Raw genomic sequence first — 18,579 nt, forward strand, 5'->3', positions numbered from 1 at the left:
TTGCTATCAATGTAATGGTGCCATTTAAGGTCGGAAAACAATTACTAGGATAAATGTAATAATTAATTAATGTTGATTATTACTAAACCTATAATATTGTATTTTAGTTCTGTCTAAGAATTAAATGTGAGAGTTCTTGCAACAAAGTTTTAACATGAAAAAAAAAATATGTAAATGTTTATTCCTAGTCTTTGTTCTTGAGTTTTTTTTTTTTTCCCTTATAAAAGTGCAATCTGAAAGAAACATTTATGTTTATTTGGAAAAATATTCTTAAAAACACTTTTAATAGAGAGATAACAAAAAAACATTACAATAAGTTTTTCAATGATAAGTTAAATTTAACTTATTCATAAGTTAATTTATAGAAATATTTCCTATTATCTTTCTAAAACCTAATTTTTAATTTTTATATAAATTAAATTTATTTTATAAAAAATAATTTTTAAAAGTTTTCCTGTGAGGAGAAGTTTTCTTCCAAAACGACCTATCTTTGACTAACGTAAAGGACAACTGTTTTGTCATTTGTTTGTCAGCAATTCAAAGTAATATATATATTAGAGAAAAATATTCCTATATAATACATTCTAAGTTTTAAGATTAAGGGTTTAATAATTTTCATTCCTCAAATAAAAAAAATAAAAAATCTCAAATCTTTATTCACCTTTTTCATTTCTCTCAATTCTTTCTCTTTCATTTTTATTACTTCAACATTTTCTCTGTCATCTTTATTGAAAAAAAAAAAAATTACCTAATCTTAATCTACCTTTTTCACTTATTCAATTTTAGATAAGAAATAAATTATACATCACATGGTTGGTTTATTGAGCATTTTAATTAACAAGACTAAACCTAATTTTGAGCAATGATTAATCTATATGAATATATTAATAAAAAAATACACTAAAAGACAAAAGGAATAATGAGCAGAGGTAATGATGAATTGATGTATTGAGACAATCTTAGGAGAAATTTAAAAAGGGAGACAAGTTGGGTTGCGACACAAGGCATGTCATTATCAAACTTGGTTTAAGCTTGAAATTTGGTCTCTAGAAGGTTTGCTGTTAAAGAGAAACACGTAGTGTAAGGAAGAAACAAGAAAATAAAAGGAAAGGATATATGAAAGTATACTGAGTGATAAGATAATCCATATATAATGAGAAGAGTTGAAAATGTATGCTTTATGAATACATTTAATGTGTATGTGGGACTGAGCAGCCCAACCTCCTCTGCAGTCCCACAAACCGCCCCAAATGCTTCTCTCAACTTGCTTCATTTGCACTATTTCTTTGTTTGATGAAGCAACCCCACCACACACCCCTTATCAAAATCATCACAATCACCTTCCAAAATACTTTCTTTTCTGCGGCTGCTTTCCTAACAATCTATTCTCAGCTTCATTGAAAGAGACCTCAAATAGTTCTCCTCAAAGGTTTGCTTCCCTATTTCTACTCTCAAACTCAATCATTCTCTTTTACTTTCACATCCTCTTAAATTTCAAATTTATCACGACTAAACTTAAGTACTATATGTGACACTTCTAATTAATCACAGCCCCATGTTTTACAGATTACAATCATACCACAAATTACCATCATTGCTAACATGATAATTTTACCAAAAATAAGCAATGAATATGTAAAGTCAAATTGAGTTGAAGGAAGGTTATTGCTAGTTCCTATTTAGACCACTCTGGTGACATATCACTGGTCACTGGTGCCGTCTGCTCACCATAGACACAACTTAGTTACCGGCCATGATAATGACAAATTGATGATCAATTTCACTAACTACAGATTTTGACTTAATCCTCATTTTTTGTTTACTGCTTGAAGTTGACTAAATATGAACGTAGATGGGGTTTTAATGATTATTCCACCCTTTTGACCTGAGGTTAGAATTTTGTGATTACTGAGATAAAAATTCTCTTTTTATCTGGTGCGGCTTTAATTACACCCTGCTGGCTTACTACTACACAAATTGAAGCTCTTCTTCAATTTAGTGTGAACAGTACGTTACATGCTTTTGGCCACAATATATGACTGAATTTATTACAGGAATCCTTATGTCTATGAAAAAGTGGAAGAGAGAAATAACAAAAGGGAAAACGTAAGATATTTTCTGTTGTTACACTACATATATAATGAATAAAATCAGGGAACAGGATACATACATATCACAATGATTATCCCTTCTTCCTTATGTTGCATGCTAAAATAATAATGGGCCTTTTCTCTCTCAACCAATGAACTGTGTATCTTGTTCACACGCAAGTCTCATGGTGCTTGCACTGAAAACTAGATTCCGGATTTTTTTCCTTTTCCCTTCTCCCCAACTCGAAATTATGGCTATACTCATTGAACCAAAATATATCTAGTGGTGGACCTGGTGGACACATATCTTGGCCATTTTGTTGATAATTGCTTTTGCAAAATACCCTTGTGAGAATGAGATGACAACAGTCATCATAATCCACAAGAGACAACATAAACTATAATTTCTACAACATACATATGAATATATGATCATATGGCATGGAGTAATATTACTTTTTTCTGACAAAGCCTGGCCTAAAACGCTTCATATGAAATTCAGAATTTTAGTTCCACAGGCACAACTCGATCTTTACCTGGGACTTGAAATTTATAAACAGATATATTTATATAGTAATATAAAAAAAACATAATAGTACTGCACATGCAGTGTCTGCATCATAGTATTTGAGAAAGGTTTGTCTAACAAGCTTCAATGTTTACATATAGACCAATGTTTGCCCCACCTCAATGGTACTGGAAGCAATTGGTATAGGTAACCGAAGTACTTTCTGATGGTGAGTATGAAGGGCTAGGGTCACTTTCAGACAGTTTAAGTTAATCAAAAAGAAGAACAGTATCTAGCATAAGATCTGCAGATGTTAAGCTCCACCACACGCGCCCATAATAATAATGACATTTGTTTTGCTCCTTTTGATTATTAATTGTCCAACATAATTACTCTTTTTGTTCACTTGCTGCTACCTTAGTACTAATTGATTCAATTCTTACCTATCTGAAATAATTAAAGACAAAAATAGAATTTCAAAGCCATTCAGCATTACTTCTTAATCAAAGATTGGCATACTTAAAAAAAGATTAATGGTTGAGCCAATAAGAATCGGAAAATATATCTTGGCCAATAATTACAGCATTAAAATATCATTGAAAACGTAAAGTCGGTAGATCATATCTGTTTGTGATGATTTATTCAGATTGGGTTCATGATTTTCTCTGATCTATGAGAATTGAAACGGGACCCACGGTTTTTCCTTCTTCTTTGTTCTGGGGGGTGAAACTAAAATTAAAGACCAAGTAAAGAGGGTGGTTTTGGTAGTTAAAGCAGTGTTTGGTTTGATGTTATTACAGTTAAAAACTAGTGTACCTGAAGGTTAGATTCACCTTTTGTTTCTTTGGTTGAAAATGGAGCACCGACTATCTAAGAAGATGTGGATAGGTTAATCTTAAAAGAGAAAGACGATCAAATTTGAAGATACTGATTTGACAATTATGGAAGTGGTAAAAGTTTTTGGGGCCATAAGTTTGATAATTTAGTCCATGTACAATTCACATATATCTTTAACTTTATTTGTATTGCAGATTAAGATGATGTTTACGTCATGTTTAGCGAATGAATGGCTTGTCTGGTGACAGCTCTGTTCTGTATAGATCATGAAATAGACTTAGTCTAAAGGTGTGTGACAAGGCATCTTCTAATGGTTTTCCTACGTCGTTGGAGCATTTTCCGACCTCTGCATGACTATGTCACCGTGTCATAGCTTCTTCACTGTATCACTGCCACAAGCAGTGTGGTTAATGTTACTACTGTGTGTGTATTCAAGTTAGTGCTATCTCTAGGTTCTTATTATCACCTATATCTATGCAAATTTAGGGTTGACATTTTCTCATATATGAAAAGAAGGTGTGACCCAGATTTTTTACCCCCTCAAAATTTTGAACCCACCTAATTTCTTAAACATGTGTAAGTAACAACTCTAGATAAAAATTTAGCATAATTATTAATTAAAGAGAAAGGAATAACCTTCTTATATATATATATATATATATATATATATATATATATATATATATATATATATATAATAAATTTGGTTTGCCATAAGTTTTCTTCTACGGAAAATCCTCAAATTTTCATCTTCTCAAATTGTTTTAAATTTTTGTCCATATAATCAAAAACTAACCAAACAATTTAAAATAAATATAATATTTTCATTTAACCTTGCAAGCCATAAAAATTTCACCTAAACGGTTAAAATGAGCTCATATATTAAATTTATCATAAACTCTATTTGGATAACAGTTATTATGAATCATATATCAAAAAGTTAAATATATGACCAAATTTATAAAGAAAAATTGAATAAGAAGACCATCACCGAAAAAAATTTATTAAATAGCAATCACTTCTAGAAAAAATTTATTAGTCACATGACTAATTTAAATATAGATTAAAGATTATTATACTTAAAATGATTTCTATTGTAAATATAAAATTATCATTGATTTGTAAATTAGAACTTAAATTCGTTTCTCATATTAATTACTAAGAAATTAATGTCTAAATTAATCTCTATTTTTAAGTTACTATTGAAACTAACTTAGATACTATTTTTTAATAATTAAAACCTTAGAAACTAATGTAATTCACAACATTTTAATTTTGTATTTATAAATATAGAAAACATTTTAGAAATTAATAAATTTTAATTTATAAATTGATATCTAAATTATTAATATTTTTTATCTCTAAAATCATTGTTATTTAATAGTTTTATTCTAGTGCGCACAATTTTAACTAAATTAACCTAAAATATAATTAATTATAAATAAGAGAAAAAGCAATATACATTAATTGTGTACAATAATTTTATATATTAAATATATCACGTTTAGACTATTTGAAAAAGAAAATTGAAAAGAAAATATCATTTAAAAAAGAAAATTGAAAAACAAAATATATAAAATGAATTTAGCCACTGAAATATAATTTTAAAATCAATCTCGGTCACTAATTCAGGTACAGACTTAGTCATTAATTTTCGTCACAATTTCATTCACTGATTTTAGTAGTAAATTTGGTTTTTGATTTTAGTCACAGACTAAACATAAATTCGATCACTTATTTCGGTCACAAATTTAGACACTATATATTAGTAACGAACATATTAATGATTGTTATTTCAGTCACTATTTTCAATAATATGTGTTTTTCTTATTTAATAATATGTGTTTTTTTATGTATTTTCATAGTATAATTAATTTATTAATTAAATAAGTTTCTTTATGTCTTCAAAATCATTTATATTAAAATTAACATCTTTAAAGAACTTTAAGAAATAATATTTCTTATTATCAACATAAATATATTAATTTTGACATTGATAGAAATATGTTGTTTTTTTATAAATGAATATCTGGTTAATTCAATGGTTATTGTACGGATCAAATTAATATAATTACGAAATATTAGAATAAAATTATCAAAAGTATATAAAAATATTTTTAACCCCTGATCCATTAAATTTTATATGAGCATAAACTTTTTATACCAAAGCATCACTATCAAATTCTACAGATAATATAAAAGAATTGTATGATTTTGCAATGGGATAAAAACTTTCATCTATCAAAAGGCTATCTTATTGAACTTTCTTCTATTCTTGTTTCTTCTTCTTTATCATAGATCATTGGTTTTGAAGGTGGGTCCGAAATAAGAATTTGAACCCCTAAGTGGGTCCTCTAAAAGTTCACGTGTGGGCCAAAACAATCATATGAATTCTGAATTCCTTTTATTCATTTCCTTCTGCTTCTTCTTTTCAAAGTAAATTACCTGAAAGATTAAACAAAATAAGCCAATTTGATTCTAGAATGAACCAATTTGCAGATTCCAGGCTTTAAAGCTTTTAGTGCAGTTGTTTGTAAGCTAATAAAGGAATACACAAAATTTCAGGGCTCATACACAAGCAATCTGTTCCACACCACTAGATAAAATATACAACAGATATATTTAGAAGCAAAGAATACTTTCCATATTTGTTTATAACTTCTTCTTCCCTAATCTGTGAAAGAGAGCTGCTGCCTTTCTGTTCAAGTGCTGCATATAATATACACTTCAGAAAACTACATTCAAACAAAAACTATAACCTAATCTTGTTTCATTATATGTAAACCTAAAATAAGGTTTATAGATGTGAATGAAACTTATTATAAGTTTGTCTCTTTGGTAGTTTCCGAGATTATGTTTCTTAGTTCTTTTTCTTCCTGAGCTTAAAATTAAACTAGCAAACGGTAGGCTGTTTTTAATATGCTTTGCTTTATTTTTATGAATGTTTGATGCAGTAGAATAATGTATATGATCAAGCCACGGGTCTATTATAGCCCTAATATAAAGCAAGGGTGACAAATTAATTACATTAGAGTTTAGACACAATAATTTGGTCTAAACATTCTTCCTAACTCTAGGTCAAAATAAAATAATATAATTATATCATAGAACTATAATTGAAACGCTATTAAAATGATCATATTTCGGTGGCTTCTTTAATTTAAAATCGTGTTGCTGTTAGCAAAAACACATGCACAGTGCAAAAATCTTATTTGTTCTTTTCAGTCATAAATTAAAATCTTATTTTGCAATTAAGGTTTCTGAGCAGCTTTGATTTTCCGGCAAGTTGATTAAGAACACAGTTATGCTACACTGCTAAGAGAGCTTAATTTTCAGCCTTCATTACTAAAAACAAGAAAAGTCAAGTTCTGCTTTTGTTAATCACTAATGATTGTTATTTCATTGAGGTTAATTATTCATAATTAACCTATTACTACAATTTATAATAACCTTTCATGCGTTTAATAAAATAGTGGGTCACCTAACCACATAACCATATAAAATACATTAAAAGCATATTTACATAAATGTATATAGTATAGTGAATAGATTTGGTATAGTTTTAGTTAGGTTCAACTGAGAAATTGTCATTCAGCAAACACCACTACAGAAAGAAACATCTTTAAACAAAGCAATTACAAGGTTTAAATTCAAAGAAAATGATAAACACTAGTACTCCATTGTAACATATATCCAAGGGCACATAGAATTGCTGGACACAAACAGCAAACCATGGTCCACTTATCTCAGTGTCAATTTAAACCGAGGATGTAAATAAACAAATGAATGTTTACTAATATAATAAAAAGTGAACAGTGAGCACATATTTTAAAAAAATTAAGAAGCATATGTAAGCAAGTGTTGGAACAAAATGACGTCAACATCAACATTAAACCATTAATTATTTAATTTGCAGGTGACAAGTTGCTGGTTAAATATTGCTGTTCTGCCAACAGAGTCCCTAGAAGGTTGTATTCAGTAGGTGTAAAGGGTACCCTCAGGTATAATAATATGGTTATAGCAAGCTTTCTATACAAGCTTTCGGCTTTTGGTCACTACTCTTTCATATAATAAATGCTATTTCTGTACTAGATTTGCAGCATATTTATTTATTTATTAAATTAATGCTTCTGAATAAGACAATATAAACCCTTACAAAGTACAATGGTAGGTTGGTAATCCCAACTTATCTAGGCTTTATGTGTGCTTGTATAAAACAAATAAATTTAATCCTTTGAGTATTTATATATACAGACATATAATACAAATCCCAAAATTGCCTTTTCAATCCGCGTATAATATATACATCCATTACCTTTTTATAATATATATACAAAAGAGTGCATTGTTCTCAAAGAAACATGTTATCAGTTACTCTTACTTTTGTAAGGGATAATATATAAAAGTCTATTCTTTCTCAATAATCAAGTCATTTAGCTGGAACTTCAATGTTGAAGAGAAAAACCAAGTTTGTTCTTATTGTCGGGTGTACAAAAGGCAAATCCATTGAAGAAATTCAAAAACTTTTATGTTTATAAACTTATATCATGTTTGTTCCTATCCTAAGTTCACACTCAGCTGTATGAAACTTGTTTTGTGTACCATAACAAAATAAGAGACAAAAAGGGTGATGCAAATATGTCTGATCAGCCTTTTAATTTCACTTTGAAGAATGGTTTGAAGAGTTAAGAGATGAAAATATAAATAAATTACTTTCAAATTCGATTGTTACTGATATAAGACTGTTTTAGTGTGATGACATAATTGTATTATATATATGAGTTTAACAGGTTGCTAGTGTAAACTTTCATGTTATTAATATGATTTAGTAGTTGTTAAACATGGCAATAATGAACAAATATACATGTTTTTTATGGAATGGACATGCTCTTTTATCGACCAATGGTCTGATATACTTAATTGCAGAACAGAAGATGAATTATGGAATGCAGAGAATGCAAAATCAAAACGACAACCGTGCTAAACAACAATCGGATAAACTTTGGTGGAGGGCTTATGGTTTGCATATGAAAACACTAAAGCCAGAAGACACAAATGATTAACATATTGATATGGACAGCTTAGGAGTCTGACATAGCTTCCAGATGTCAAAAAAGCAATGGTGCCAAATGTAGAGGGACGGCGCACCAAACAGACAATTGTGAAGGATATAGGAGGAGAATGTGACATGCATGTACTCACTATTCGTGTCTGGTTTTAATTAGTGCGAGAGCCTCTGATCTAGTGCATTAGCCAAGTATAATACAAGTTTATGAAAACTATGAATGATCCATTACATATAATAATAATAACAACAGTAATATATATTTGGTTAAAATTAAGCAAGCACTGTACAGTAGCTAGCATTGTTGTTTAAAGTGGTGGAATTGAAAAGGCTTAGGGTACAATATAGCGGTGGAAGGGGGGTGGCGTGAAAACTCGGTGTCACGCCGTCCAAACAAAGACCTTTCCATCTATCTGCCACCCCACGCGCAATCAATAACCTCATCTACAATATGTTTCTATATGTGTATATATTTATATATATTATTCTTCTGCTTCTTTTCTGTACAACATTCTCTCATCCCTTTCGATACATGCTCTTGCAAATACATATATATAACTCTCCTACCTCTCTTTAGACAAACATTCACCTTCACCTTACTTCAACACACACATCTCTCTCTTTCTCTCTCTCTCGATCCTTTCCCTTAATCTTATCTCAGTGCCTGCAGCTAGCAAACTCAAGAGGAAGATGACATTAACCCAAATTCCTGTGAGTATTCTATATATTTGTTGTGTCTATAAATGTGACGATTGTTTCTTTTTTCTTTTCTCAACAGCATGTCAAGAGAAGTCTGAAACCTCCTTGAATTTGGTATAATGTTCTTCTGGAGAGTTTTTCTCAAGGGAGCCAGATTTTTCAAATTTATTTTGCAAGGGGAACCAGCTTTCTGATGTTTGTTATATTATATCCATGTCCATCTACAACCCTGAAGATGTTAAATGGATCTATAGCTTGCTTTTCCTTCACATTTGTTAGTTTTCTGAAAGAAAGAAAACACGAATGACACTAGTCCCAGAATGATATCTTTTGGTTTTTGTCAACTGAGAACGTGTGAATATGATGATCTTAGAAAAAGAGAGTGATATGATTAATTTGAAAATTTTCAAACTATCAATGAAACAGTCTCCCCATTAATAGTAAGAGATGAATAATATTAAATCCAGTAGTATTATAATTCGTTAGGGCTAGCTGGTTTGTCAAGGTTTAAGAAAACCATGTACATGGGTAGTGATTGTGTCCTTGGAAAATTCTGAAAAATAGCTTAAGCTGATGAGTGGAACTTTATCTGTAGCATATATGGTGGCTACATGTGTGCCTGGTGGTCGTGAATTGTGATCACGACATTTTCAATAGGGCAGGTCTTTCTCCACCACCAGCAGGCGTTGGGAGTGCACTGCACTCAAAGAAATGTGACATGCTTGTGACAGCAAAGTCAAGCTTTTCGGCCAACTTTTGTGTTCAATATACTTTTGCCAACTTCATGTCATGCAAATAAAGGCACATAAAAAGAGCTTCTTAGGATTAATCATAGGCCTATTTTGTTAGTTAATTTCTTTATTATGGTGGGTTCCACACATGGTCTGCCAATTTTGTCATTGCACATGCTGCTCAATTGTTGGGTCCAATACCAAAGTTATACATCATCATCATCATCATTACTTCAAAATATCTCATCCCTAGAGGTTTTTAGAGCTATAAGGTTGTAAACTATTATGACTTTGATGAAGTGCAACACGAAGCCAATGGCCACTGATTTTTTTTCCTTATCTTCCAATGCTGCCCTTACCATCAAGAATTTGCAAAATCAATTTGAGTGTCTTATTTTTCGTTTCATAATCATTTGTTTTTCTCTTGATGCACGTCAAAAGAGAACAAGACAAACTTCTATACATAATCATCATAAATGGTGAAATTGATCTTTCACAAATGACTCTTTTTCCTTTGCTTGTTTCAGGAGAGATCATCAGTTGACATGGAATCATGTGTACCTCCAGGATTCAGATTTCATCCAACAGAAGAGGAGCTTGTGGGGTACTATCTCAAGAGGAAGATAAACTCCCTAAAAATCGATCTAGATGTTATTGTTGAGATTGATCTCTACAAAATGGAACCCTGGGACATACAAGGTATAGTAATTACCCAGTTATATACATATAATATATATATATATATATATATATATATATATATATATATCATATATATGCACAATGCAATTAATCTTGACATGAATGCTTTCTTAAATTAAAGGGACATGAATAATCTTTAAGAAATTATAATTCAACTTCAGAAAATTTGATCAACTTCATCTGTTAACTATATATCATAACGTTGTATATGGAGCCAGTTATGACATTATTTAGTTACAAAGTTGTTGATGTGCTTGTTTGAAATTATGCAGATAGGTGCAAGCTAGGATATGAGCAACAGAATGAGTGGTACTTTTTCAGCCATAAAGATAAGAAGTATCCTACAGGAACAAGAACTAACAGGGCCACTGCTGCTGGATTCTGGAAAGCAACTGGAAGGGACAAGGCTGTTATGACCAAAAATAGAATCATAGGGATGAGAAAGACCTTGGTCTTCTACAAGGGACGTGCCCCTAATGGAAGGAAAACGGATTGGATTATGCATGAATATAGGCATCAAACCTCTGAACATGGTCCTCCACAGGCAAGTTTTCTCACTTCAATCATATCAAACCACTGTGATCAAAGGAAGTAATTAATCTATATGCAACTATACAATGCAAATTATATAATTTAATGGTTGGTTCCAATAATATGTTATTGGAATTAAGTTAAGCAGAAGGCAAACATGTAATTTTGAGCAAATAGGGTTGTCAAGACTATCTTCACCACTCCAAACAGTACTTTTACTGTTTCATACTTTTCATTTTCAAACATACACACTCTTTTTCAAATTGCACAATCATTATGCCACTTTCTAAAACATTTGTTTTTTTTGTTAGAATTGTTTGAAATTCTTCTCATTAAATAATGCTATGGTTTTCACTCCTTATTAATTAAGATGAGTAAATATAATTCAATCATATAAACACAGTATTAGACAAGTTACTGTTTTTATTTTTATTTTTTTCAAGAAGGAAAACTGCAAACTCCTCTTTTTCTTGTTCTTTTTTTATATGAAATCGTTTATTCTTTTCATGTGATAACTTTTAATTGTGGATAAAGTTACTTTGTTTTTTTATTAAAATTATATAAATGCATCAGTTTATGAATTTTTAGGGGTTTTCAGTAAATAAACTTGTTAGTGAGATCCTAGTTAAATAATATATTTAATATATTACATTAAATGCTTTGTATGTAATTACTTTAAGAGAGTATATATTAAATGTATTTTGTATTTTGAAATGAATTAATATTTTTATTTTGTAAAATGCTTTTATTTTAAATATAATGAATGCTTCTACTTTTAGTATATACTTTTTTTTATTTTACTTAATCATTGTGCACTGAGTTAAACATTTGCCTTAAATTGTAGTGATAAAACATTCTTAATAACACTTTTAAGACTGTACCCAACACAGTTTTTATACTATTGTAATTACATTTTAATCAAACAACGACATGTTAGTTTTTTTTTTATACCATGTTGATCTTACTAAAAGATATTTAACGTTTAAAAAAATGCATATGGCATGACTTAATAATTTATGCATAAAAAGTTATTAGAATTAGTATCATCTTATGAGATTTTACTTTCAATACAAAGAATAATGATATTTTGACATTTATCAAATAAAAAAAATTCACTTTAACAATTCAAAATGATAATATTTAATTATAAGTATTTTAGATTTTATCTTAAAATTCTAAATATATACTATTATAATATTAAAAGAGTTGTCAGGCAATTTTTATTAAGAGGTTTCAAAGTATTATTTCTCCAATACAAAACATGTATGTACTTTTATATATATCTCAATTAGCTTGGATTATAAATAGAGCAGTTCTTTAATTTGACAAACTGTAAGCCTAATAACAGTTCTCCAATACAAAACATGTATGTACTTTTATATATATTTATTATACATGCAACACTTTAGAAATCGATAGATCGTTACATAAAACCAATTTCAAACATGTACTGAAAAGATATCCACTTTCTCGAAAGGTACTTTGTCGAGTCAAACGCAAATTACGACACGCTTGTCCATTAGATTATGTTAATAATAATGATGATGATGATGATATATATAGTAAGTAATAGAGAAGAAAAAAATGTAGTATCTGAGAATTTATAATTTGGTATTGCAGGAAGAAGGATGGGTTGTGTGCCGAGCATTTCGAAAGCCTAGTCCAAGTCACAGGCAAGGTTATGAGGCATGGTGCAGTAGTAGTAGCCATCAACAACACTTTTACAAAGATCAAAGCTTTGCAAGACCCTTATCAATTGCTGATATTTTGAATGAAACAAATGTGCCTCATCACCCTGCAGAAGCTCCAAGCTTTAGTCTTCCTTTCAACTCAGATCAGCAACACTTTATTCTGCCAAACCAAACTGTCATGGAGAAACAGCTGATTGAGCTTCCTCAGCTAGATAGTCCAACTGCAAGTTTTGCAATGAAGGACTGTAACCAACAACACCAGAATGGCCTCACAAATGAGGAATATTGTAGTGATGAAAGGAGCAATAGCAGTGCGCAAGGTATCGATTGGAAGAGTTTGGACAACTTGTTCGGGGCACAATTGACTGACACAGCTTATTTTTCACATCCAAACTTGCCCTATAATAACCATGATCAAGCTAGTCATATCCTAGGATGCTTCCCTGATTCATAGTTAACTTGTGTGTCACCATAGTGAATTAATGAATAAAGTCTAAGTAAGATGATGGATAAATATTCATTATATCGTAGTTGTCCGTTATCTTACCATAAGCTAATTTAGAAGTTGCTGCTGGAGATTGAACCTAAAAGCTTTTTAGGTGATGATGATATTATATATATTTTTTCGTGATAAAGGAGATTCGCTTGAAGAATGAATCTCTACTTTGTTTAGAGTTCAGAAGATCACAACCTTTTCTTTTGTTGAGTTTAACTTTTTATTGTCCTTACTTGGTTATGTCACTATAAATGTACATTCTCAATTGCATGCATAGTGTGCTTTTTCTTTGCTTTAACTATTGCCCTCATCAGTGATTTTCGAGACCATTGTGTGTAATTCATCAATATATGACTATAAATATATATACAAATTAGTTAGAGGAGGGAGTTTCCAGTTTATCACTATCTTCATTCTTTACTCTTTTCCTCGTTTAATTACAAGGCATAAAATGACAAATGATCTCACCACTTCATTATTACTTCAACTATAGTCGTGATTTTGTGAAATTTTTAAGACTAATTAATGTTATACATAAGACAAAAAAAAAAAGAGCTAGTATGTGACCTTATTCTATCTTATGAGTTTCTACTGGTTAGATACTTGTTTATTTTAACTCTATCAACTGATTAACTAACCTGAGATAATAATTAGTGATATGGAATTTAAAACATAACTACCGACTTCTGAAAATATTACATTTTTTTATTACTCTTTACTTAATAAAGAACATTAATTTCGAATATGATTGTTTGTTGAAAATATTTATTCCTATTTATTTATTATCATTTTGTGTTACACTACAAGAATTTTTTAGTTATCAACAAAAATAAATCTATCAGTAAATTTGGATTTATTGATAGATTTTACCGATAAATTTTAAAATTTAAATTATTGACAAATATTTTTGTTAATGAAGAATCCAAAAATAAAACTTATTTATAAAATTTATAAATAATTTTTAATTTGTATTATCGATGAATATTTTTGTCGATAATGTATCTGACGGTCAATTTCGTTAATAATTTGTAATTTTTATTACTGATAAATATTTTTGTCAATGAAATGAAAAACAATTTTTTCACTAATTTTCATGAGATTTTTTGTATACTAAGAGAGGATAGGTGAGAAAAATAAGTGATGAAGAAAATGATGAAAAAAAAAGAATTAAGAAGAAAAAGAAAATTTTCTTGTGTTGGTAATAATACAAAATTTGAAAGAGAGATTGAAAATAAAAAATTTATGGCAAGTTAGTATTCAAGATATCTTATTAACATTGTCCTCTCTTTGTTTTATTAGAGAAAATATTTTTTTTAACACAAGTTGAATAACAAATTTATTCCTGTAGTTTCAAAAGGTATTTTATAGTTTTAGTTAAGTTGTAGAATCTCATAAATTTAAATACTTTCAATATTAAAAAATTGTTTTAAATATTTAAAAATTTTATATTTTTTAATTGAATTTTTATCGTTTAATTCTTTTGCTAATTGAATAACATGATATTATTTTACTTAGTCATCTTGCTTACTTGTTTTCAAATATTAATAAATGTAAAAACTTTTGGTTAATGTAAAATGTTATTATACTTAATGTAATTAAAACATATAAGATAATAAGATTATTTATGTTTGTCGATGATTTCATATGTCATCACCTACAGTGACGAAGAGATTATCCTTGTCACTACTTTCACGTAGGTAATGACGATATTTTCTTGTTATACATGTTTTTTATTAAAATAATAAAAATCATTTATCATTTTAAATTAAAAACAACATTATTTTATATTAACTATAAAATTTCATAGTAGATAGAGACAAATAAATAAAATAATGGAATAAGATAACCGTGTCTTCACTTAATTAACAGAAAAAAAAAACTGTAAAATCAAAAATTAACATATATAAAAGTACTTTATAAAAATAAAATAGTGTATCTAAATTTATGAATAACTTAGTACTTAATTAAGTCTATTCATATAAAAAAAAAATAACACATAAAACATTACGAGATAAATATATTTTTAGGTTAAATATGTTTTTTGGTTCTCATATTTGTGTCCAATTTTCAACTGATCTTCATATTTTTTTTGTCCCAATTGAATTTAAATATTTGTTAATTTGAGTTTTCCACTGATGCCGTGTAACTGTGATGACGTGGATGCCGATATTAGTAACTTATTTATAATGATTCAATTACGTGTAATTTTGCATTTAAACATGGATATTTGCATTTAAGGATTTTTTTACTAAAATTAGTTTTTGACTGACCTTTCATCAGGTTTCTCTCTTCAAGTTTCCTTCTCCCAAGCTCCTTAACTTTTCAATTATTGATCGTGGCAAATCTTTCCATTGCTTCATGAGTCTGTGGATAATGCTTGTTTAGTTTAGGATTACGTTTTAATTGATTAATTGTTTTTTTCCCTGTTTCTTGATGTTATTATCATCGTCACCACATAGCACTTCCATGAGGTCATTTAGTGATACCCAAATTGGAAGATCAAACAAGGTTTGTTTGAACTGTTCTTCTTTCATGTAGAACCTATATTTAGCAAATTAGGGTTTTACCTGCAATAGGAGGTCGCAGAGGAGGGAACTATCGGCAGAATTGGTTAAGGAGGTAGGGGAAGGGAGGGATTGGGCTTGGTTTAGTCGTTGTTGCTACTGTTGTTGCTGAGGAGAGTGAAGAGCGATGCGTTGTTGTAGTGCGAGCAAGGTTTTAGATAGTGCTTCCCATTGAAAAATGTCTTTCTCGTACTTCGATTTGAGGTTAAGTAGGGTTTGTTTCTTATGCTCTCTCCGAAGGTTTTCCGTCACCGATTCGTCGGCCTTTGGCAGTGGTGGAGCGTCGATGTGGTGGCGATTGCGCTTGAAGATGAAGTCGTTGTCGTTGCAGAGCTCCCATTGGTGGTTGTCCTTCATTTTGAAAAATGGGAGAGATCGTTTTTCTTCTTAGCAAAATACCAGCTTCTGGGTACTAGAAAGTTACTAGTTTCTGATAACAGAGCCATTGGAGAGAATAAATAGTTTCTGATACACAGAGCCATTGGGGTGAAGAAATGGATGAAGAACGCTTTCTAATTTCCAAATCCCTAATTCACTTTTTAATTTTGTCATGTCATCCTTTAATTTAAATAAAATTTCCACATAATTGAATCAATATAAATGAGCTACTAATGTCTGATCCACGACGTCAGTGAAAAGTTAACGGAAAGGGCTTTATTTTCTCAAATTAACAAACATTTGGATTCAATTGGGACAAAAGAAAATGTAAGGACCCAGTTGAGAATTGGATACAAATATGAGGATCAAAAGACATATTTAACCTATTTTTTTTATCAAAAACTTATTATTGAAACTTATGTTTTATTCTTAAATTAAATTATAAAGTATTTCATTCATATATTTTACGAAAGTCATTTTAAATATTTTTTTCAAATATATAAAAGACACTTTATTTGTCGTTTACTGACAAATATACTTAACCTCATGTAAGGACTAAACATTTTATAATTTAGTTTATACACAAAAAAACACTTTTTTTATAATAATTTAAAGAAGAACATACTCAATCCAAATTATATATAATATATAGTAATATTTTTTGTAGAAATAACAAAACTATGATATGAATAATATTTTTATTTTTGTAAAACGCAGGCTTGAGTTTGGTTGAAATGAGATACCTAACTAGCTATAAACTTTAATTCTCTATGGTGTTGAGACGGAGGACTGAACAACCAAAAATAAAATACAGTAACATTTATTGATAAAATTTATTGCTAGTAGAAAAACGAATACCTAACATAAATATTTGTTGTTAACAAGTATGAGTAATTTATTATTCATTAAAGTGATGGTTTCAATATTTAATATAAAAAACGTGAAAAAAATAATTAAAGAAACAGAAATGAAGATATAGATTATTTTAATCAACTGTCACACGGATATATCCATTAATATAAAAGATGATAAGGGGTGACGAATAGTCTTTATTTATTATTTGATTTACATTAAAAAAATTATCTGTAATGTGTTTATTATAATTATAAGTATTTTAAAATTTACAAATATTAATGAATATTTATAAATATTAAAAAAAATTATAAATTTTTAAATAAAATTTAAAAAATTATAAAATATAATATAATTTAAAATTTAGTTTTAATTAAATTTAATCTAATAAATATCAATTAATTTTATTTTTAATCTAATAAAATATAAATTTAATTTTAATTTTTTTATCAATAATATAAATAGTATGATACATGTATTAATTTATTTATAGATGAATATTAAAATATCTAGTACCTAATAAATATATTATTTGCAAATACTAACTATTGCATATTTTATCTATAAATATTTATGAGATATAGATATTTTTGTAATTCCTACTTATATGTTTTTCTTTTTTCTCACTTCACATTTCCAATATTCCTTTTGACCTTTGAAAATATCTTCATCAACTTAATTAGGTATTTATATTGTTTTAGAAATTGAGAGTTTGTATTTATTGCGTGGATGATGTTATCATAATCCTATGCTACCTAAAGTTTGTTTATTATATTTAATTTGTTGATAGTTGTATCACAAAAAATTACTTAAGTTTCATGATAATGCATGTGTAACATGATTGGGGAATCAACTTACTTAAATGTTTACTACTTTCAAGACCAATTCTACAACAGAAAAGCAATAATAAGATGTCACAAGTAGAAATGTGTTTTATTTTAAGTTGTTTCCTCATTAAAGTAAAGTAGCTGTTGAGTTAGATATATTATTGAATACTATAATAATATTATTTATTTATGACTTATAATTTTTATATCCCTCTATTTATTAAAATTTTCTTATTTAATTGCACTATATTTGAAATAGGGTTAAATATGTTTTTAGTCCCTATATTTTGGGGCGATTTTGGTTTTAGTCCCTCTTTTAAACTATAGTACAATTTAGTCCTTCAACTTTATAAAACTTTGGTTTTAGTCTTTTTTACCAAATTTTTTAAACTTTATTTATTGTTTCAAACGCGTTTCTCAGTTAACATTGAAGCAAAAATGTGTCAAATAGTGTAAACAATCCAAATGCTATAATATAAGGTGCTTGAAACAGCAAATAAAATTTAAAAAATTTGGTAAAAAGAACTAAAACCAAAGTTTTCTAAAGTTGAAGGACTAAATTGTACTATAGTTTGAAAGAGGGACTAAAACCAAAATCGCCCCAAAGT

At 28.8% G+C, this 18,579-nt stretch overlaps 1 protein-coding gene across 1 annotated transcript; it reads left to right on the forward strand.

Moving 5' to 3' along the window:
• Window positions 1-8,990: 8,990 nt before the first annotated feature.
• On the forward strand, window positions 8,991-13,533 carry LOC106771220 (NAC domain-containing protein 30). The gene is made up of 4 exons (XM_014657158.2): window positions 8,991-9,211; window positions 10,458-10,629; window positions 10,905-11,176; window positions 12,784-13,533. The coding sequence occupies exons 1-4, from the start codon at window positions 9,191-9,193 to the stop codon at window positions 13,306-13,308; spliced, it is 990 nt and encodes a 329-aa protein (XP_014512644.1). The 5' UTR covers window positions 8,991-9,190; the 3' UTR covers window positions 13,309-13,533.
• The last annotated feature ends 5,046 nt before the right edge of the window (window positions 13,534-18,579 follow it).

Source organism: Vigna radiata, chromosome 8 (assembly GCF_000741045.1).
Source record: "Vigna radiata var. radiata cultivar VC1973A chromosome 8, Vradiata_ver6, whole genome shotgun sequence".
Taxonomy (NCBI): domain Eukaryota; kingdom Viridiplantae; phylum Streptophyta; class Magnoliopsida; order Fabales; family Fabaceae; genus Vigna; species Vigna radiata.

Bases quoted from the DNA above. Each gene is read 5' to 3' on its own strand.
- LOC106771220 (XM_014657158.2), top strand. From the start codon at position 9,191: ATGACATTAACCCAAATTCCT. The intron at 9,212-10,457 runs GTGAGTATTCTA...TGCTTGTTTCAG, and splicing joins TGACATTAACCCAAATTCCT to GAGAGATCATCAGTTGACAT. The intron at 10,630-10,904 runs GTATAGTAATTA...GAAATTATGCAG, and splicing joins GGAACCCTGGGACATACAAG to ATAGGTGCAAGCTAGGATAT.